Source organism: Vombatus ursinus, unplaced genomic scaffold, assembly GCF_900497805.2.
Source record: "Vombatus ursinus unplaced genomic scaffold, bare-nosed wombat genome assembly UNPS02014813.1, whole genome shotgun sequence".
Taxonomy (NCBI): domain Eukaryota; kingdom Metazoa; phylum Chordata; class Mammalia; order Diprotodontia; family Vombatidae; genus Vombatus; species Vombatus ursinus.
Window position 1 is genome coordinate 19,779,320 of NW_020954591.1, and position 22,226 is coordinate 19,801,545.

The window sequence follows — 22,226 nt, forward strand, 5'->3', positions numbered from 1 at the left end:
ACATTGCTACTTAAGCTAAAAGATTGGATGGTGGGGAGAGCAAAGGAAATATTTTGTACGATAACACATTTGTATGAGGAAAGGGAAGAACCAGATGACTCTGAAAACAGCTCTCTGTCCACTATTCCATATAGCCTCACAAATGAATATCAGTGCAAGAAAATATAAATATAATTCTAACAAAAAAAGATTATAGCAATCTATGTAAAAGATTATTTAATGTGTTGTATTTATACCAAGGATGCAAGGATGAATCAACAACTGGAAAATAATTAACACAGAACATTATATTAGGAAAATAATTAACAAGCTATTATATCCAATATTAGGAAAATAATTCACATAAAAACAACCCAAACCACATGATTGTTTCAACAGATACAGTCAGTCAATAAACATTTATTAAGTATCTACTGTGTCTCAGGCACTGTACAGTGCACTGGGTATTCAAAAAAAAAACCAGAGTTAAAAATTGTAAAAAGCCTAAGCATGAAAAGGCCATTTTAAATGATGAGTATATATCTAAAGCCAATAGCTAGTATAATTTTGTAAGGGAAAAACTAGAAGCATCAGTATATTCAAAGATTAAAAATAGGATGCTCCCCTTTCCCATTAAAACACAGTCCTAGAAATACTGATGATAGCAGTTAGATAAGAGAAAAATCACAGGTTAATCAGCAGAGAGGAGATAAAATTACCCCCATTTGTCAATGACATATTGGTTCACTTGAAAACATGAGAGAAGCAGCAAAGAAATTAATTGAAACAATAGTTTCATAAATATATCAGGATGCAAAGTAAAATTTGCAAAAGTCATCAGCATTTTATATAATAACAAAAATCAAGAGGAAATTATAGAGAAATCCCATTCAAAATAATAAAGATCACATGACCCACAAGATTGAGGACAATGTTTTCTCTGATCCTGACAACCTCTAAAATATCTCCAAAATAAGAATTAGGTGCAAGAGATAAAACCGTTTCAGCTGTCTTCATGGTCTAAGACACCAAGAATCCCAAAGAGGTTAAAATCCAATGAACTAACAGCAGAGAAGGCTATCCTTTCCCCCACCGTGCTCTAGCAGGGCTGCATAAACTCATCCACAAACTTACAGTAGAACTCAACTCTGCCCATCCCACCTCACTTCTCCCAGTAATGCAGAAAACAGGTTACTCTGAATGTGGCATCTTTCTCTGCCCCATGAGTACTCTTCACAACAAATGAACATGTACACCAGAGTGTACATGGATCCACCAGGTTTTCATGAAGCAAAGGGTGGCCAGTTGTGGCCAGTCCTGTTCCCCTAGAAGTCACTTGGAGCCGAGACTGAGGCTAGTGGAATATGAGTTGTCCAAAATGGGAGGAAGTTGACATGGATTTCAGATGCAACCAGCAGGAAAACCACAAGGAAGGAGTCAGAAAATGAGCAATAGAGAAAAAAAGGAAACAAATTACCAAAGATCTTGGGCGGAAGAAAACACAGTTAAAGCCCTTGAGCATAAGCAGATAAACCAACTAGAAAGCTATTAATAACAAAAAGGAATTTGAATAACACAGGACCATTGTGTGCCTACCACACATAGAAACCAGAGGAAGGAATGTAATAATGTGTTGCAAAGAACAAAGGAGTTCAAAATGCAATCCAAAGTGACATACCTAGCATAGCCAATGATGAAAAAAAGTTGAAAGTTCAATTAACAAAAAAAAAAAGGCATTTGAAGCATTACTACAAAGAACACCAGATGGGGCAGCTAGGTGGCACAGTGGATAGAGCACCAGCCCTGAAGTCAGGAGGACCTGAGTTCAAATCTGGCCTCAGACCAAACACTTGACACTTATTAGCTGTGTGACCCTGGGCAAGTCACTTAACCCCAATTGCAAAAATATATATATATATATATATGTATATATATATATATACACATATATATATATATATATATAATAAGAACACCAGACCTAAGCAAATTATTTGCTTTTCAAATATCCCTATATAACAGAAATACCAGAAAGATAAACAAATGTAGCAGCCAAGGACAACAATGAAATAACAACAGAAAGATCGTTAAAGAGATTTCTTTCTAAAAGTATACAAGGCAGGGCAGCTGGTGTCTCAGTGGATAGAGCACTGGCCCTAGAGTCAGGAGGACCTGAGTTCAAATCTGGCCTCAGACATGTAACACTCACTGGCTGTGTGACTCTGGGCAAGTCACTTAACCCCAATTGCCTCACAAAAAAAGTAAATAAATAAATGAAAGTACACAAGGAAACAAAGGTAAAAGCAAAAGTCAAATAGAAGTGATGGTAGAAACAGAGATGAAACATAATGGACTAAATCTTGCAACACTGTGCCTGCAAGTGAATCAATGTTTTGTAGGACTAAGTGGCAGAATGAGAAGATGCACAGAAGGAAGGAGGAGAAAAAGATTAAAAGAGTTATCAAGTCAAAGGTTAATAATGAAGGAAAAGTAACTCCTGTAATTTTTCAAAAAGAAGCCTACAGGACAATGGGGGATTTGGGAAAGGGTGCACTTCCAACCCAATCTCCAAACTCCATTGGGAAGAAGAGTGATGCCCTTTACTCAGTGATGAACATTCTCACACCTGGACATGCGCCTCACATTCCAGTGACCCTGAACTCTTGCAGATAGATCATCATCCAAACCATATTCCCCATGCCCTTACTGCCCAGTTCCTCATTTCCATCCCCTTGAACCCTCCAAAGTTTCAACCAAATGTCACTTCCATTGTACCTTCTGGAATACTTGTTCCATAGGAAACAAACTTCACTTCATCTTAAACCTTTTCCATTCCCGCTCTATCTATCTACTAGCAATCACTGAAACCTGGCTTCTCCCCAGATGACACAGCCTCCCTGGCCACCCTTTCCAGTACTGGCTATACCTTCACTTATTCTCAGCTCACTGAGATAGAGGAGTTGGAATACACCTTGCTCTCCATTGTCATTTCCAGGTTCTCCCCCGATTGCCATCACTCAGTAACCTCTCTTCCTTTGAGATTCATGTAATTCATATCTACCATTCAATCAAAATTCTGAAGAACTTCTGGTAACTCCCATTCCTTCCTCAATGAGTTTAATACTTGGTGTATAATTTTTTTTCTCCTTCTCAACTCCCACCCTCAAACTGGGAGACTTCAGCATGTATATTGACCCTCTCTCTCTCTCAAACACCCTAACTGATCAATTCTTCAACCTGCTCATTTCCCGTGTCCTACTCCTTCACCCCACCTCACCCACCCACAAAGATGGTCATACCCTTGATCTTGCCATCACCTACAAATGGACCACATCTATGTTCAAGAATTACAAAATCCCCTATCTAACCATAATCTATTGACTTTTCATCTTTCTCTCTGTCTTCCCTTAAGAAATCCTGCTCTTCATACATATTGTGACATCCAATTCCTTGACCCCTCAATTCTTTCCCAGGCCATCTCCCTTGCACTAACCACTCATTCCTCTTTTCCCCATCTTAACCCATTGGCAAACTTCTTTAACTCCACACTGAGCTTGTCTCTTTAATCCTTAACCCCCTTATATTGCTGATTTTGCCCAACCCAAGGCTCAGCCTTGGATCACTCTCATCATTCTCCACCTTCACTCCTATACATGTGCTGTTGAATAAAGATGGAGAAAATTATATAGCCATTCTGACTGGGTCCACAACAATTTTATGTTACACAAACTCAACTGGGCCCTCACTGCTCCTAAGGTATAGTAATACCTCACTCATCAACTCACTCTCCCACTCTCCACAGTGGCGCTTCCAAACCTTTTCATCTCTCCTTAAACCTCCCATGGCTCCCCACTCTCTCAGGCCTCATATTTTACAGAAAAAGTTGAGACCATTTACCATGAGCTTCCTTTTCTGCCCTCTTCTTCATCTCCTATCATTCAGATGCCTTCTACCACTAATCTCCTTCACTCCATCTCACGTGATGAAGTGGCCTTCTTGCTAACCCCTCTGCTTGTTCAAGTAATCCCGTTCCATCCCGTTTCCTCCAGCAGATGGCCCTCACTGTCATGCCCACACTGTCACTTAGTTTCAATCTCTCCCTTCCACTAGTTCATTACCTTCTGTCTACAAATTTGACCAAGTCTCCCCCATCCTAAAAAACTTGGTCCTTCCAATCCCCACTAACTAATGTCCTATATCTCTTCTGCCCTTTGTAGCTAAACTCAAAAAGACCATCTACAATAGATATCTTTACTTTCTGTCCTCCCACTATTTTCTTAACCCCTTACAATCTGGCTTCGAACCTTATCATTCAAACCAAAACTACTTTCTAAGGTTACTAATAATATCATAGCTGCCACATCCAATTGCCTTTATACTGTCCTCATTCTTCTTGACTTCTCTGCAGTCTTTGACATTATTGATCACTCTCTCCTCCTTGATTTCTTTTCTCTCTAGGTTTTCAGGACACCACTTTTTCCTTGTTCTCATTCTTACCTCTGTGACCATTCCTTCTCTGTCTCCTTTGCTTGATCTTCTTCTAGGTCACACCCTCTAACTGGAGGTGTCTCTTAGGTTTCTGTCCTTGGCCCTCTGCTCTTCTCCTTCTGAACTGCTTAGTGATCTCATCAGTTCCCATGGATTTAATTACCATCCCTATGCTATTGATTCAAATCTACCTATCCTGCCTGAAACTTTCTGCTGACCTCCAGTCTCACAACTCCAACTGCCTTTCAAGCATCTCAAATTGGATATCCAGTAAACATCTTAAACAAAACATAAGTAATACAGAACTCCTTACCTTCCCCCCTAAATTCTCCCCCCTCACCACCCCCATACCTTCCTTATTACTATAGAAGGCAACATCATCCTAATCATTTAGGTTCAAAATCTCAAGTTCACATTCTGGATTTCTCACTAGCTCTCACCTACCCCTCCCCAATCCAATCTGTTGCCGAGATCTGTTGATTTCACCTTTGCAACATCTCTCAAATTCACTCCTTTCTCTCCTATAATATTGCCACCACTCTAGTGCAAGCCTTCATCACCTTAAGCCTAGACTATTGTAATAGCCTGCTGGTGAGTGGGCCTACCTCAATTCTCAACTTACTCCAGTGTATCCTCTGTTAAGCCACTAAAGTGATTTTCCTAAAGTGAAGGTCTGGTCATGGCACCTCCCCTACTCATTAAACTCCATTGGCTCCCTATCACTCCCAGGATCAAATACAACATGTCTGGTTTTTCATTACCTAGCTGTCTCCTACTTTTGCAGTCTTCTTACCCCTTACTCCCTGCCATGTACTCTTCAATACAATGACACTGACCTCCTGGCATGAATAAGACACTCCATTTCTCAGCTCTGGGCATATCTCTAGCTGTCCCCTTTGCCTGGAACATTCTCCCTCTTCCACTCTTACTACTGACCTCCCTGGCTCTCTTGAAGTTCCAACTAAAATCCTTTCTTTTACTGGAAGCTTTCCCCAACACCTCTTAATTCTAATGCCTTTATTCTGTTAATTACTTTCTATTTATCCTATATATAGCTTGTTCTGTATATATTTGTTTTCATGTTGTCTCCCCCATTAGATTGTAAGCTTCTTGAGGGCAGGTACCATTTTTTTGTATCTCCAGGGCTTAACACAGTGCCTGGCACATAGTAGGCACTTAATAAATATTTAATGATTGATTGACAACAGAAAAAGAGAGCCAAGGGGAATGATCTACAAGATAATAATATAGAAACTGCTTAGAAGAGGGGTCCCAAAATACCTACCTTAGAAGCTAATTCCACGAGGAATATCGAAACTAAAGAAGGAATAAATAAATGTAAGAGCCATAATTCAAAAAATTAAAGTCTAGTATAGAGAGAAAGGGAGGACAAATAATGAACACAATGAGAGAAAGAAATATTTTTTAAAAAAATATTTTTAAGCTAACAAAACAAGTTTAAGGGAAAGATAAGAAAGGAGATTTTACTTGAATACTTATCTGTGGGGGGAAAAAGAGGGGAAAATTAAATAACTAGATAAAAGGAACTTATTAGTTAAGCTAAACCCTAAAACTAGCGAAAAGGGTAGCAAGAGAAAGGAGTTATAGCTTGAAAATAGGGGGAAGAGAGCTGATGAAAATGAAGTTACCTTAAGGTAGATTAAGTAAAAATAAGAAACAAAATAATGTGTTTACAGAGGAAGAGGAAAAATATCATAATTTTTGGGAAAATTTATTATAGACATATGAAGAAAAATATCAACCTGACTCATATGACTTTAAATATGAATGGATTTATCCATCCATTAAAATAAAAAAGAGTGACAGAATGGATAAGAAAACAAAACCTTACAGTCTGTTGCTTTCAAGAAACACACCTACAAAATGAAACATAAAATAAAATGAGTAGCTGGAACAAAGTTTATTTTGTAACAGGTGATTCCAAAAGAAGCAAGAATTACAATCATGCTGTCAAAGTAGGAACAAACATTCACAACATAGAAAGAAGTAAACAAGGAAACATTATGATAAAAGGAACCATAGACAACAAATCTAAATCAATTAAACTTATATGCTCCAAATCCCTCCAAATTCATATGCTTCCAAATTCATAAAGGAAAAATTAGCTGAACTACAAGAAGACATAGACAGTAATCCAGGAGTGACAATAATACAGTAGTGGGAAGAGATTTTAATGTCCCTGTCTTAGTTTTGGACAAATATAAAAAAGGGGGGGGAGTAGAAATAAACAAATTACTGGAGAAACTAGAGGTAAAAAATTTATGACATCTTTTAAATGACACTGCTACAAAATACATTTATTTTTCAGAACCACATGGAACTTTTACAAAAATCAACCATGTATTAGGGCACAAAGATATTGTAAAGAAATATAAAAGACAGATGGATTCATAGGAAAATTCTTTCAGATTTTTAAAGAAAAGTTAGTACCAATACTACTCAAATTATTCTAAAAAATTGTTTCTCAATTTAGAAAGCACTCAACCAGATTCTTTTATGAGACAAAAGTAGTCCTAGAGCCTAAACCAAGTGAAGATAAAGCACAGAAAAGAACTAGCGATCAGTATCATTCACGAATGTCAATTCAAAACACTTAAATAAAATCCTGTTAAACAGACTACAGTGATCCAAGAAATTATTCATCATCACCAAGTTAGATTTATACCAGGGATACAAAGGTGATTCAACAGTAGGAAAATAACCAACATAATTAATCTTATTTTTAAAAGAACATTCAAAACTATATTATTATCTCAATAGTTGCAGAAAAAGCTTTTGACAAAATACAACACTCATTTACACTAACAACCCTGGGCAGTGATGAACATTATTTAATATCATAAAATATATCTATCAAACCAAAAGCAAGCCTCATCTGCAATGGGGGTACACTAGAACCTTTCCCAATAAATAAGGACGCCTACTGTCGCCAGTGTTATTTGATGTGGTTCTGGAAACTATATATCAGCAAAAATACTATGAGATCATTAGTAGTGTCAGCAAAGTTGTAGGCTACAAAAAAACTGCAAAAGGCATAAAATATCTTGGAGTCAGTCCACTATGACATATAAATGCAATTACAAAACATTTGATAGAAATAGTTGCTTATCATAGAATGTGTAATGATAGCTTATGGCTGAGCTATACTAATGTAAAAATTAAGACACTACTTAAATCAGTTTATAGATTTAGTACTATATCCATCAGACTACCAGTAGATTATAGAACTAGACAAAATAATAAAATTCATCCAGAGAAACAAAAGATCTAAACCTCATGGGAAATTTTTTAAAAGAAAATAAAAAAGGAGAAATGAAAGAGAAGTCACACTTCTGGACCTCAAATTATACCATAATTGTTAAAAATTATTTGGTACTGATTTAAAAATAGAAAAGTAGATGAGGGGAACAGACTACATGTAAGAATCAGAAAGTCTAACTCAGTTGTCCTATATTGAAAATATTCTGAAATGATTTCTACAGAAATGGAAAAGCTTGCTAAAGCTTTTAAATAAATCCATATGTATATAAGGAACATTGATCAAAAGCATTTTAGACATACGTGTCAGCTGACCAGTTAGTTCCCATGTGTTTAATTGTCACCTCTGCGTTAATGAGTCACCTCTGTGTTAATGACCCTAATCTGCATATCCAAATTGTTCCTTCCCCGAGCTTTAGTCATATATTACCAACTGCCTATTGGACATTTCAAAATGAATTTCTCCCTGGCCTCACCAGAACACACTCTAATTCCAAATCACCCTGTTTCTTTTGAAGGCACCATCATCCTTCCAATATCTCAGGTTTATAATATCAGAGTTATCTGCAACTCCTCACTCTTCCTCACTCCATGTATCTAATCAATTGCCTACTCCTGTTGTTTCTACCTCCACATCTTTCCAGGTGACTCCTCTGCACTCATATAGCTATCACCTTAGTTCAGGACTTTATCACTTCTCATCTAGATTAGAGCAACTGACTGCTAATTCGCCTGTCCACCTATCTTTACGATCTTTTTGTTCTAGAATGTAGACCCTGCTACCAAAGTAATTTTCCTTAATTTCAGATGTGACCATGTGACTCCCCTACTTGGCTAAATCCAGTGACTTCACATGTATCTCCAGGATAACATGTAAACTTAAATGTTTGATTTTTAAAATCCTCTACAGCCTGTCCCCATCCTATCTTAACAGCCTTGTTAGCATCACTCCTTCCACCCACATTCTTTGATTCAGCCAAACTGGCCTTCTGTCTTCTCCTCACAGAAAAAACTCTGTCTCCCATCTCTGCTTTTACACTTGCCATCTCCATACCCAGAATGCAGTTCCTTCTTACCTTTGTCTGTCTCTTAGAGTCCCACTCTTCTTTTAAAATGCAACTCAAGCACTACTTTCTACATAAATCTTCTTTCCTGATCCTCCAACAGCTAGTGCCCTCTCTACCAAACTAACTTGTATATAACTACTTTGTTTCATCCATGTATGTATTCATTCTCCGTGTACTCTGATGTGTGTACTTGTTTCTTTCATTTTAATTGTATCACCAGTGCCTGACACTAGGAGGTGCTTAATAAATGCTTGTTGATTTGAATGTTCTTTGGCATTCCATAAAAACTGATCAATTGCCTTGCTGTTTTCTTAGAGATCAAGATTTATCTAGTAGGGCCTTCATTTCTTCATGTAATATTGGAATAGTAATACTCACATTACTGCCCCAGAAGTTGTTATAAGGAAAGCACTTTGCCAACTTTAAACATGCTATAGGAATGTGAGCAGGTGGCAGTGGTGGAGTGGACAGATGGTCAGCCTCCAGTGGGGTTCAAGTCCCACCTCTGGCCACTCTTCTAGTTAGTCTTTAAGACTATAGATTGGCTAGGAGCCAGAGACAGAGACAGAGACAGAGACAGAGACAGAGAGGAGAGAGGAGAGAGAGAGAGAAACTCTATACCAATGAAATCTCAGAACCAGGCTGTATTCCTATAGGAATGTTCATTGTTATCCCCACCCCTCTCCCCAACCTAACACACACACACACACACACACACACACACACACACACACACACTATGGAATGATGGAAGGAATATAAACTCTTTGTGATCAGGGAGTGTTTCATTTAAGCGCAATACTGTTCATATACTTGATGCTTTGTAAATGCTTGTTTAATTAACTTGAAGTTGTAAAATAGTTTGCATTCATAATTAATAAAAAATGAGTAATTTGGTTTTATAGGAACCAAAAGAGGAAGATTCTGGAATTAATACCACTCTTCAGGTATATTTCTTCGGAAAAGAAGGAAAAAAGAAACTTCATTATAAAGAATTTCGAAGGTTTGTATCTGTAAAGAGACTTTTAGTTATAAAACATAATGTTATCAATATTTTAAATAAGTAAATAAATGACTATATCTACTTTAGTTACCCACTAGTAAAACTACAGTACTATGAAATAATATTTGCAGATTTATATAGCACTTGTCTCTAAGAATTCAGTCTATGAAGTATAAAGCTACAATATCAAATTCATGAATGTAGTAATCCTTGTGACAAAAAAAATCTATTTTTAAAAAACCATAGCACTTCAAAAAGTAATGTCAAAAATGAATATGTAGTATCTCTCCTGTGGCGCGACCTCTCATGCCATGCACTGCTCCTCGTCCCGCCACCACCGCCATCCCCCAAAAAATTGAGGAAATAAAAGACTTCTCGCTGACAGCCAGGTAAAAAGATGCCAAATCTGTCAAGATCGAGAAAAACAAGGACAATGTGAAGTTTAAGGTTCGCTGCAGCAGATACCTGTACACACTGGTCATCACAGACAAAGAGAAGGCAGAGAAACTTAAACAGTTCCTGCCTCCTGGTTTGGCTGTGAAGGAGCTGAAGTGAAGGAATAATTCAATGTTCCACCTGTATAAAAATGTAGGGGGGGAAAAAAGTGAATTATGTATTCTCTGCTTTAAGAAAATCTTATATGCATGTATATATATATAAAGTAAAACCAAAACAGAACTATCAGGGGGCTGTTATATGTAAATTGTGTTCCTTTAAACAGTCAATTCCTAAAATGCATGAATGGATACAACTTTAATTTATACTGACTTTTCAGGAATACAACTCTTGCTTTCAGCAAAGTTCACCTGTAATGAAAATTATTAGTACAGCAAGATAAAAAAATCTGGCAGTAGGTAATCAGTATTTTTTCATTTTTGTGCAAGTAGTATATTAATGCAGAAAATAGCTTCTATATGAATAATGTAAAACCAAAACTTTATCTGACATACCAAGCAATGTAGTTGATAGAGTCATGTACTATGAGTCTTGAAAACCCAAGTTCAGATCCTACCTTCAGCTCCTGTTATCTGTGACCATGGTCAAAGTACTTAACTTCTGTCTTAGTTTCCCATAAAATGAGAATAATAATATACATAATACCTAACTCAGGGTTATTATGAGGCTCAAATGAAAAATGTAAAGCTATTTGTAAATCTTGAAGAAGTCAGTTCTTATTATCTTATTTTCATTGTTTTTGATGGGTTTCATATAGGTTTCAGTTGCATTCAACAAATCTAATGGTGTTCACCAGTTATCACCCTTTACTATTGCTTGAAATGGTCTTTTTATTCTAAAAATATTTATCTTTTGACTGTTTTGACATGCTCCTAAAATGTCTATCTGTTTCCTTTTTGACAAGGATGTGTTCATCTAGTACTAGGGTACTAGTCCCTATATTTTTAACTGGTTTTTGTTAGGATACTTTCCAAATCTCTTATGGTCCATTTTACAGTTCCAGAAGTGTACATTAAGATTGGTATTATGGGGCACGAAGGTGGCACAGTGGATAGAACACCAGCCCTGAAGTCGGGCAGACCTGAGTTCAAATTCAGCCTCAGACGTTAGCTGTGTGACCCTGAGCCAGTCACTTAACCTCAGTTGCCTCCCCCTCAAAAGAAAAAAATTGGTGTTATGCAGACATAATTGTTTTAAGTGTATTCTTGACATTTAGTTATGATTTCAGGTTGCCAGTAAATCACCACAGCACTATATTTCATGTATGTTGCCTGGAGGTATGAGAATAATTTTGATACCTCTGCTCAATTTGATCAGTTCATTGTGATTTTATGGGCATCAATGATTGTGTAAGGTAGGATAGAATTAAGTTTGACTTAGTTAAGACTGTTAGAATAGGAGTTATATAAGTTAGAATTAATTAATCCACTATGTATTGATTATTATAGTGCTTTTAATTGATTTTTAGGATAGAGTTATACTGCATTATTTAGGCTTGTTAACAAAGATTTATATTAACTTGTGTATTATTCTTGCTCTACCCCACTCCTGTAATGTACTCTGAGAACTGTGTTCTAAAAAAACCACAGTTTCCCTATTTTCTCTGTTTTTTAACACCTAATGTTTATAACTACTTGTAAAAAGTCCCAGAGCTCTGGTGACTAAACACTGGTGATTGGCCAATTGGAGAGGCTCCACTTCTGGAATTGACCAGTCATGGCTTGTACTACCTCATGCTATTTTTAGTAATCTCTCAATGTCTATAAAAACTTGAAGAGTCCAAGCAGAGGGATCCATGATTGCAGAGGAGAGTCTTAGATCCAGACGATTAGGGCCCACTAGTCTCCCTAATAGATTGATACCTGCTTGGAGCTTTGCCTCAGTTTACTAAACACCTACTATGTGCTAGGTATTGAGGATACAAGTACAAAGAATTAAATAATCCCTACTCAAAATGGGCTTGCATTCCAATGAGGGAGACAAACAGTACATATAAAAATATATACAGTATATATGAAGCTAATAAATACATGGATATGTGTGTACATACGCACCCATACACAAAATAGCTAAATGCATGGTAGTGTAGGGGGATAGGGCACTAGCAGTTGGGGGATGAGAAAAGGCTTCATACAAAAGAGAAAACTTAAGCTGCATCCTACAGGAAAAGAGGGACTATCTGAAGTAGGGAAAAATCATTTTAATTGGGAAAAATTATTGCAGAAAGTTTCTCTGAAAAAGGTCTCAAGGGGCAGCTAGGTGGTACAGTGGATAGAGCACCGGCCTTGGAGTCGAGAGGACCTGAGCTCAAATCCAGCCTCAGACACATAACACTTACTAGCTGTGTAACTCTGGGCAAGTCACTTAACCCCAATTGTCTCACAAAAAAAAAAAAAAAAAAAGGAAGAAGAAGAAGAAAAAAAAGAGAAAAAGAAAAAGGTCTCAAATCTAAGATATATGAGGAATTGATTCAAATATATAAAAACGAGCTATTTCCCAATGGATACCTTGTAAAGTGAAATGAACAGGAAGTTTTCAAAGGAAGAAATCCAAGCTAACAAATATATCTTTAAAATGTTCCATATCACAAATAGAAACATAATAATAATAGCTAGTATTTATAGCACTTTATGGTTTGCAAAGCACTTTGTTGATGTTACTTCATTTGATCCTAGCAACAGCTCTGTGAGATAGGTGTTATTAAGGCCCCCACTTTACAAATAAGGAAACTGAAATACAGAGAGGTGATTTGTCCAAGGTCACACAGCTAGTAAGTGTCAGAGGCAGGATTTGAACTCAGGCTTTCCTGACTGCAGGTCTCATGCTCTATCTTCTGTGCCACATAGCAAATTAAAACAATGTCATACCCATACAAAGATTACAACAGAGGCAAATGACAGTTTTGAAAGGGGTTATAGTAAAACCAGGACATTGATGCCTGGAGCTGTGAACTAGTCCAGCCATTCTGGAAATGAATTTGGAACTATGCTCAAATAGTCACTATATTGTGTTTACCTTTTGACTCGGCAGTACCATTACTAGTCTAAGATTCTCCCTCCTTAAAAAAAAAAAAAAAAAAAAAAAACAGGAAAAGGTATGTGCAGAGATGTTTATAGTAGCTCTTTTTTTAGTGACAAAGAATTAGAAATTAGGAGGGTGTCTATTAGTTAGGGAATGGCTGAAATAAAGCGTGATATATAAATGGGATGGAGTAGTATCATGCTGTTAGACATGATTTAGTTGTATAAAACAGATTGGAGTGAAATAATCACAGGTCTGATAATTAGTTCCTATAACTGTAAACAAAGGAATGTAGAAAAATGTGCTATTTACGCATCAATTTTGTCATGTTCACATAGGGAAAACATCAATATTGCAACGTTTTAAAATATAAAATATGTATCTTTCAGAGATTTATATTGTCTTTACATTGTTTGCAAAATGCTTTTTTAAACTGACTTTTAGGATATACAGGGTCAGAAGTAACTTATTTATTCTTATCATCTTGGTTTTTTTATTGCATTGTACGTAAAGAAGTGCACAAAGACTTAGAAATCACTCTGATAATATAATTACTAAATGAAACACTGGAAAATAACAGAATAACAGCATTTTCATAGAATTTAGTACCTGAAGAGACCTTAAAGATGATCTGGTTCAGGCTTCTATTTCCAGATAAGGAATTGGCATGAGGATACCCAACTAGTGGCATCCTTTAGCTGTAATTTTAACTAATTTATTTCAGTACTGAAACTGAATACCTAACTCAATATTTCTTGTATGTTATAATTTTATATTTTAATGCTTAGATTTATGGAAAATCTGCAAACAGAGGTACAGGAAATGGAATTCCTACAGTTTTCAAAAGGTTTGAACTTCATGAGGAAAGAAGACTTTGCAGAATGGCTACTCTTTTTCACAGACACCGGGGACAAAGATGTTTACTGGCAAAATGTGAGAGAGAGGTTGTCGGCGGGAGAGGTTGGTGTACATGTACTTATTTATGTGATAGAAAAGGAATAGTCACAATTAAACTGATTTCTCTATCTGATTTCCTTTTAAGTTATCCAGGTTTTATACTTGTTCTTTATCAATATCACAGTAATCAAAAGTTCTGTCCATATTTTTCCTAAATTCAAATTATTGTTCATATGTATTTACTTTTTAAATATAAATGTTTTTGTCTATTTGTCAGAAATATGACATCTGCCTAATTTAACAAATCTCTAAGTTGACTTTTTTAAAGTACTATTTTAATTGGACTTTTAAAATCCAATGAACTGTACATGCAAATGAGAATATCCTCAATTGGGTGGGGAAAGGGGAATGAGAAGGCAAGCAATAGATATAAATGGAAATTAATGGTCTCTCTGGCAACTAAGGATGTTATTTCTTTATTTGAATTGGTGGTACTACCACTGCGTTATTAAAAATAACAGGAATTAGACTTAATTATAATTAGATCTTATATTTACATAGCACTTTAGTTTTCAAAATAGCTCTGAGATCCATATTTCTATAAGTTTCTTTTTTATACCTTTTACTTGTTTGATGTATCTTTATACAGAATTATATTTGTTCCTAAGCCTGAAAATTCTTAACCTATTTACAAAAATTCAATAAATCTAACTTTTTTTTTTAGAATATTAGTTTGGAAGAATTCAAGTCATTTTGCCAGTTTACAACTCACTTGGAAGACTTTTCATTCACAATGGAAATGTTTAGTTTAGCTCATCGCCCTGTCAAACTAGGCAAGTAAAATGTAATCATGAACATTTTTATTTTGTAAGCCATTCTAAATTATAGTTCAACCAGATGATTCGTCTCAAAAATCAAACTCATCCTATCAAAATACTGACCTTTTAATCCAATTTGTAAGAATGTATTTTGCTGGGGCTAGCTCTGGCCTTGCAGTCAGAAGGACCTGAGTTCAAGTCCAGCCTCAGACACATGACACTTAAGAGCTCTGTGACCCTGGGCAAGTCACTTAACCCTGATTGTTTCACAAAAAAAAAAAATGTACTTTACTGCTGATGTAGTTATCTGTATTTCTATCTATATCGTTAAATTTTATCTTTATACAGTTATAAAAATTTATTATCTTTGAAAACATTGTTATTTCAGCACCATATTCATTTTCTTTTAGAGATCTCTCACTTATTTTGGTTGTACTTTTCTTAAAAACGAAAGGGGGGAATATATAAAAGTTAGTTTGAAACTAATTTTAAATGGCAAGAAACTATCTTATCACTATTATACTGACCATTTTAAATACAAATCTACATTGTGAGTATTCCTTTTTGAAATCACAGTCCAAAGCATGGGACATGACTGCACAAACTGAATTGAATTAAAGAGTAGGAGAGGCAGTAAGCATTTATTAAACACCTACTATGTGCCAGGCACTTTGCTATGCACTTTTATAAATATTACCTCATTTGATCTTCATAACAACCCTGGGCAGTAGATGTCATTATGATCCCAATTTTACAGTTGAGGAAAGAGAGGCATAGAGGATGACATGCCCAGGGTCCCATAGCTAGTAAGTATCTGAGGCTGGAACTCAGGTCTTGCTGATTCCAGGTCTAACACTCTACCCAATGTGCTACTTAGCTCTAGTCGTTGCAGTGGATTGAGCAGTATCCAAAAGGTAGAAGTAAGTTCAGCCCTATATAGGGCAAATATGAGTGTAGGTACAGTGCCTTCCAATGTATTATTCAAATTTTCTACATGTATCAGAATTTTGTCATGTGAATTACAGTTGGAACTAATTTGATCATCACGGTGGTTGAAAATTTAAAATACTAGCACTTGTCATGCCAAGATTTTCATTGCAATGCTATTTGTAATAATGAGATTTGACATATTTGCAAGATTACTGGTTTGGACTTTCCATGTAATTCAAGTTGCTAACTGAACACTGAGGTGGTACTAAATTCCACTTGTGTTGTATCACCCCAATCCTGTGGGGTCTATATAATGTTCTTTTATGTTTTCTTTTTATAGCGGAGTTTAAGAGAGCTGTGAAAGTGGCAACAGGCCAGGAGCTCTCAGACAATATTTTGGACACCGTCTTCAAGATCTTTGATTTAGATGGTGATGATTGCCTTAGCCATGGAGAGTTTCTTGGGGTCTTAAAGAACAGGATGCATCGAGGCTTATTGGTAACAAGTGCCAGTTTTTATCCTTAATTTCAAATACATAAAATTTATGTTATCTAATCTCAATTTATATTATCTAATCCTTATTGCAGCAAGGCAATCTTTTTATTCCTCTTCATTGATTCCCTATCTTACTCCCCACAGTGGCTATTCCAAACTTTCTTTTCTCTCCTTCAGCTTCCAAAAGTGTCTTCTTGCTCAGCCCTCTCAGCTGAGTCTCATACTTGATAAAGAAAACCAAGCCCATTCTCAATGAGCTCACTCTCTTCCCTTTCTCTTCATCACACAATCCTTTGATATCCCCAACTTTCTCTTCCTTTATTCTAGTCTCTGGTTGGAAAAAAAAAAAGTGGCTCTTTTCCCTAAGTCCAAACATTCTGCAACAGAGATTTTTAACTTTTTTATGTGCATTATGGACCCCTTTGGCAGTCTGGTGAAGCCTATGGACCTCTCCCCACAATGCAAAAAATAAGATAGAAAAGATTACAGAGAAAACCAATTATAGTGAATATTAAAATGTAATTTTTCCCCCACCCAAGCTCATGAGCCCCCTGAAATCATCCTCTGTTCTATATGTCCCCTTGGTCCCACTCCTTCCTGTCTTCTCCAGCAGATTGCCTCCACTATAATGATTTATCTTTTTTTAATCTACATTCTTTCCCTGTTTACTGCTTCCTGCCCTCCTACCTACAAATATGCCCAAATCTCACTAGATCCTTCTGTCTACACTAGCTTTCATTCTATGTCTTTTTTCCTATTCTCTTCAAAACCCTCTAGAATCTGCTTCCTACCTCATTACTCAACTGAACTCCTTTCTCCAAAGTCACCAGTGAGATCTTAATTGTCAAATCTAATGTCTTTTTCTCAGTCCTCATCTTTCTCAGCCTCTCTGCAGTATTTGACACTGTTGACTTCCCTCTCCTTCTGTATTCTCTGTCTCTGAGTTTTTTGTGAACCTGATCTTTCATGCTTCTCCTCCCACCTATTTTTCCTTCTCATTCTCCTCTATTGGATTATCATCCATGTCATGCCAGTTAACTGTGGGTATTCCCCAGGGCTCTGTCCTGGGTCCACTTCTATCCTCTGTCTTATTTGGTGACCTCCCAAGGGTTCAGTTATCATATCTGTCCAGATGACTCTCAAATCTATATATTCAGCCTAAGTATTACTTTTGAGTTCCACATCACCAACTGCCTTTTAGACATTTCAGACTCAATATCTAATAGGCATCTCAAACTTGACATGTCCAAAACAGAAGTCATTAACTTTTTCCCAAAAAACCAGTCTTCATCTACACTTCCTTCTCGCTATCCAGAGCACCACCATCCTTCTTATCATTCAGATTCAAAACCTTGGTGTCATCCTAAACTCCTTGCTCTCACTCCACATTTCCAAAGAGTTGTCATATCTTGTCATTTCTCCTCAATATCTCTCACATGTGTTGCCATCCTCTCATGTAACTACCACCCTTGTTCAGGACTCACGTATTGCATGCAATATCACACTAGCCACCGAAGTGATTTTCCTGAAGCACAAGTACAATATGTCTCTTAATAAATCCAGTGACTCCCTGTTACTTTCAGAATCAAATATAAATTACTCTGATTTGAATTTAAAGTTCTTCACATTTTTACCTCATCCTACCTTTCCAGCCTTTTTATGCATTACTTCTCTCAACACACTCATACTGGCCTTCTTGCTGTTCCTGACAGAGCATTCTATCTCCTATCTCCATGCCTTTGCCATGGCTGTCCCCCATACTTAAAAATCTTCTCTTCTTCATCTCTATCTCTTTGAATCTCTGATTTATGTCAAGACTTAATTAGTTCAGGTACCACCTTCTACATAAGACCTTTCCTGGTCTACTGTACCTCCACCAAGCATCTAGTGCTTTCTCCTCCAAGGTATCTGTTTTGGATGTGTTCTGTAGATACCTATGCAGGTATATATGCAGGTTGTCTCCTCCATATTCCTTGAGGACAAGAACATTGCCCCACACCTGGTAGATTCTTATAAATGCTATTTGATTAATTGATAACTAAGCTAATATTATTAAAATATCATTGTAAATATATAACTATATAAAATTAAAAATCATGATTTACAAAGGGATATTATATAATATTATTTTAAAAACTTTCCTGGATAGGGAAGTTATTGCTGTTTTGTTTTGTTATTTTTGTATACTGGCAAAATCATGCTTACATATTTTCATTATCTTTACAAAGATGACAAATGATCATTCAGTCAGTAATTTTTCTGAAGCACCTACTATGTGCCAAGCACTGTTCTAAGCATTGAACATACAAAAAGAGGCAAAAGACAAAGTCCCTGACCTCAAGGAACCTACAATCTAATGGGGGAGACAATATGTAAACAAATATATACAAAGCAAACTGTATACAGGATAAATAGGAAATAACTAAAAAAAAGGAAGTGGGATTTAAGTTGGGGCTTAAAAGAAGCCAGGGAGGTCAGTAGCTGCAGGGGAGGAGGAAGAGTGTTTCAGGAATGGGGGACAGCCAGAGAAAATGCCCAGAGCCCAGAAATGGAGAGTCTTGTTCATGGAACAGCCAGGGGCCAATGTCACTGGACTGAAGAGTACATGTTGGGGACTAAGGTATAAGAAGACTGAAAAGGTAAAAGGGGGCTAGGCAGGGCAGCTAGGTGGCGCAGTGGATAGAGCACCGGCCCTCAAGTGAGGAGAACCTGAGTTCAAATCTGGCCTCAGACCAAACACTTGACACGTACTAGCTTGGGCAAGTCACTTAATGCCAATTGCCTTACTAAAAAAAAAGGGGGGGGCTAGGTTATAAAAGGCTTTGAATGCTAAACAGAGCATTTGGTATTTAATCCTATAGGCCGTAGGGAGTCACTGGAGTTTGGGGGTAAGGGGAATGTGACATGATCAGACCTGTGCTTTAAGAAAATCACTTTTAAAAAAAAGAGAAAATCACTTTAGTGGCTAAATAGAGGATAGATTGGAGTAGGGAGAGACTTGAGGCAGACAGACCCTCTGGTAGGCTATTACAGACAGTTCTCGTTTTACGTAAGTGGACCAGACCTCTACATAAAGCAATTTTTACTTAATGCAAATTTCACTCAGACTGAGGAAGGGAGGGAGAGAAAGAGGAAGACAGGAAGGAGGTCATGCCCTGTGGAGGGAGGGGGCCAGCACACAGTTCAGGGAATAGAGAATGGAGAGAGAGAGGAAAAACATGTGGGGGCCAGGGCCAGACACATGGGGGCCAGACATGGACGCAAACAGGAAAGGACAGGCAGCGTGTGGGAGCCAGGCTAGACACATGGTACCAGAGGGCAGACCCACAGTGGGTGGGTGGAGCGGGACAAAGGTCTCCTTTCTCAGTGTTGAGGTCTCAAAACAAGCCCTCATCTGGTCAGGCAGTGACTATCTCTCTGAGTCCATTCTTCTGCCTTCCCTTGGAGGGTTTGGGTTTTTTAAGGGCTTTTTTGGAGGGTTGGAGGAGCTGAGCACCCAGCAGAGGAGCAGGGGTGGAGAGAGAGAGTGTGAGACAGAGAAAGAGAGAGAGAGAAAGAGAGAGAGAAAGCTTGGTACTGTACAATAAAGTTAACATAGGGTTTTTTTGGAATGCAGAGTTCTTTCAGAATTCTTTAGGGAAAGTTGAATTTGCTTAATGCAAATTTACATAAAGTGAGAACTGTCTGTACAACAGTGCAGGTGTGAGGTGTTGATGACGAGGTATGGGCCTCATTAGAATGGTGGTAGTGTCGGAGGAGAGAAGGAGGCGTGTTCAAGAGATGTTACAGAGATGAAATTGACATGCCTTGGCAACAGCCTAGCTATGGTATGTGAAAGATAATGAGGAGTCTAAGATGACTTCTAGGCTGTGAGCCTGAGGGACTAGGAGGGTAGTGTTTCCCTCTAAAGTAATAGGGAAGGTATAGAGAGAGTTCAGGGGAAAAGATAATGAATTATGTTTTGGATATATTAGGTCTCAAATTCTACCAGACAGCCAGCTCTAGATGTCTGAAAGGCAGTTGGAGATGTAAGATTGGAGTTTAGCAAAGAGATTGGCAGAGAATAGATAGATTTGAGAAAAATAAGTTCACCATTCTCACCTCATGTGCACCCCTCATTCGGCCTTAGATAGGTCACAAGAGATTTTACAGTAGCCCCAATGAAAGTCTTTAAAGATAGTAGAAAGGCTGTGTCAAATTTCCTTAACCCTGCTATTTCTAATTGTCCAGTTTCAATCCTTTTAATGCAAAGTTTCTCAAATAAGAGACTCTGTTCACAGCCATCTTTAACTTCCTTAAAACTGGCTTCTGACCCCACCATTGCACTCTCCCAAAGGTCATCAGGGAATGCATATTCATATCTAAAGTTTCTGTCTCTATCCTTATTCTCCTGAGCATTGTGGATCACTTCTTCCTTCTTGAAACTGTCTCCTCCATTAGAAAGAGTTGTCTATCCTGCTTTGACTTCAGTGATACTTTCTGTCTCCTTCACAGGTGCCTACCTATTCACATACTTTCCCCCCCACCCATGTAGGTATTTCTTAAAGAATCCCTGTTTTTCTCTGTTTACACTCCTTTGAAAAATGTATCTTCTATCATGACTTTGTCACCTCTGTGACTCTCAAATCGACAACTTTAGCCCCACTATTTCAAAAGAGCTCCAAAAATACAGTAAACCCTCCAGATTCATAGTTTCAAATATTTTCTGTGCACTTTGACATGGGTTAGATTGCCTCCTGCTCATGGCCTCCTAATTTTGTACTTTCTTTCATCCTGGCTGCTACTGCCAGTCCTATTGCTGCCAGTCTTGAATCCACGGCAAATACTCCTTATTAAAAAGGAACCCGAAAGGTTAAGACTTTAGTGAATATCTCCACATTGTAAGATGAATTGAGAGTACTGAAAAGCTTAGGACTTTTTAAAGAAAATGAATGACTGTCTGAAGCATTTTGCATCAGAAACAGATACTCTCATTTGTAATATAAGTAAACTCTAGACAAGGGGTAGGGAACCTGTGGCCTTCTAGGTCATTGGGTGTGGCCTTTTGACTGAGTCCAAGTTTACAGAACAAATCCTTTCATTAAGGCGATTTGTTCTCTGAAGTTTGAATTCAGTCAAAGGGCCATACTTGAGGACCTAGAGGGCCACAGATTCCCTACCCCTGCTCTTGACCTTTTCCCCTAAAATTAGCAAGGATGTGCATATTTCTAGTTATCTCCTGAAAGTTTCCATTTAGGATATTACTGCCACCTCAGATTATGTCCAGTATAAAAGCCATGGCTTTCCTCCTCAAAATAGCTTCCCTTTCCAACTTCTCTATTTCTATCATTAGCTCTGATTCTTCTGGTCTGCTAGGCTTGAAACCTTGAACCCCCTTGATTCCCTTCTTTCCTAGAGATTTGTCCATAACTACAAAATGATCATTACTATAAAGAATATTTAACTTTCAATGAAATACCGCAATGAACATTAAATTATTAAATTGGGGTTTTGTTGTTGTAAACAGGAACCACAGCAGCCAGGCATGCAAGAATACTGGAAATGTGTGAAAAGAGAAAGTATCAAAGCACTAAAAGAAGTCTGGAAACAAGCTGGAAAAAGCTATTTATAAAAACAAAAAAAAATCTAAGGTAGTGGGAATTCCAGTGTTTCAAATAACCAGATGTTATATTTTAAGTGCCTTCTTAAGTTCTATTCATTAATGTATTTGTAAGAGACATGCTTTCTAATTATATAATTTTATAAGACTAATCAAGTTTCATCAAGGAAATTTTTCTTCTTTTACCAGGAAAT

The 22,226-nt window shown here is 37.2% G+C and overlaps 1 protein-coding gene and 1 pseudogene across 3 annotated transcripts in view; both read left to right on the plus strand.

Moving 5' to 3' along the window:
- The window catches only part of MICU2 (mitochondrial calcium uptake 2), a 178,282-nt gene that overhangs the window by 143,727 nt on the left and 12,329 nt on the right, over positions 1-22,226 (plus strand). For 2 of the 3 annotated variants that reach the window (XM_027835253.1, XM_027835252.1), the window contains exons 8-12: positions 9,719-9,816; positions 14,082-14,253; positions 14,915-15,023; positions 16,279-16,436; positions 21,940-22,063. In XM_027835253.1, the coding sequence (XP_027691054.1) occupies positions 9,719-9,816; positions 14,082-14,253; positions 14,915-15,023; positions 16,279-16,436; positions 21,940-22,044 (642 nt within the window). In that variant the 3' untranslated portion in view covers positions 22,045-22,063. Of the gene's footprint in view, positions 1-9,718; positions 9,817-14,081; positions 14,254-14,914; positions 15,024-16,278; positions 16,437-21,939; positions 22,185-22,226 lie in introns of those variants that run through there. The other variant, XM_027835251.1, reaches the window with a different exon arrangement.
- On the plus strand, positions 10,123-10,388 carry LOC114054397 (annotated as a pseudogene).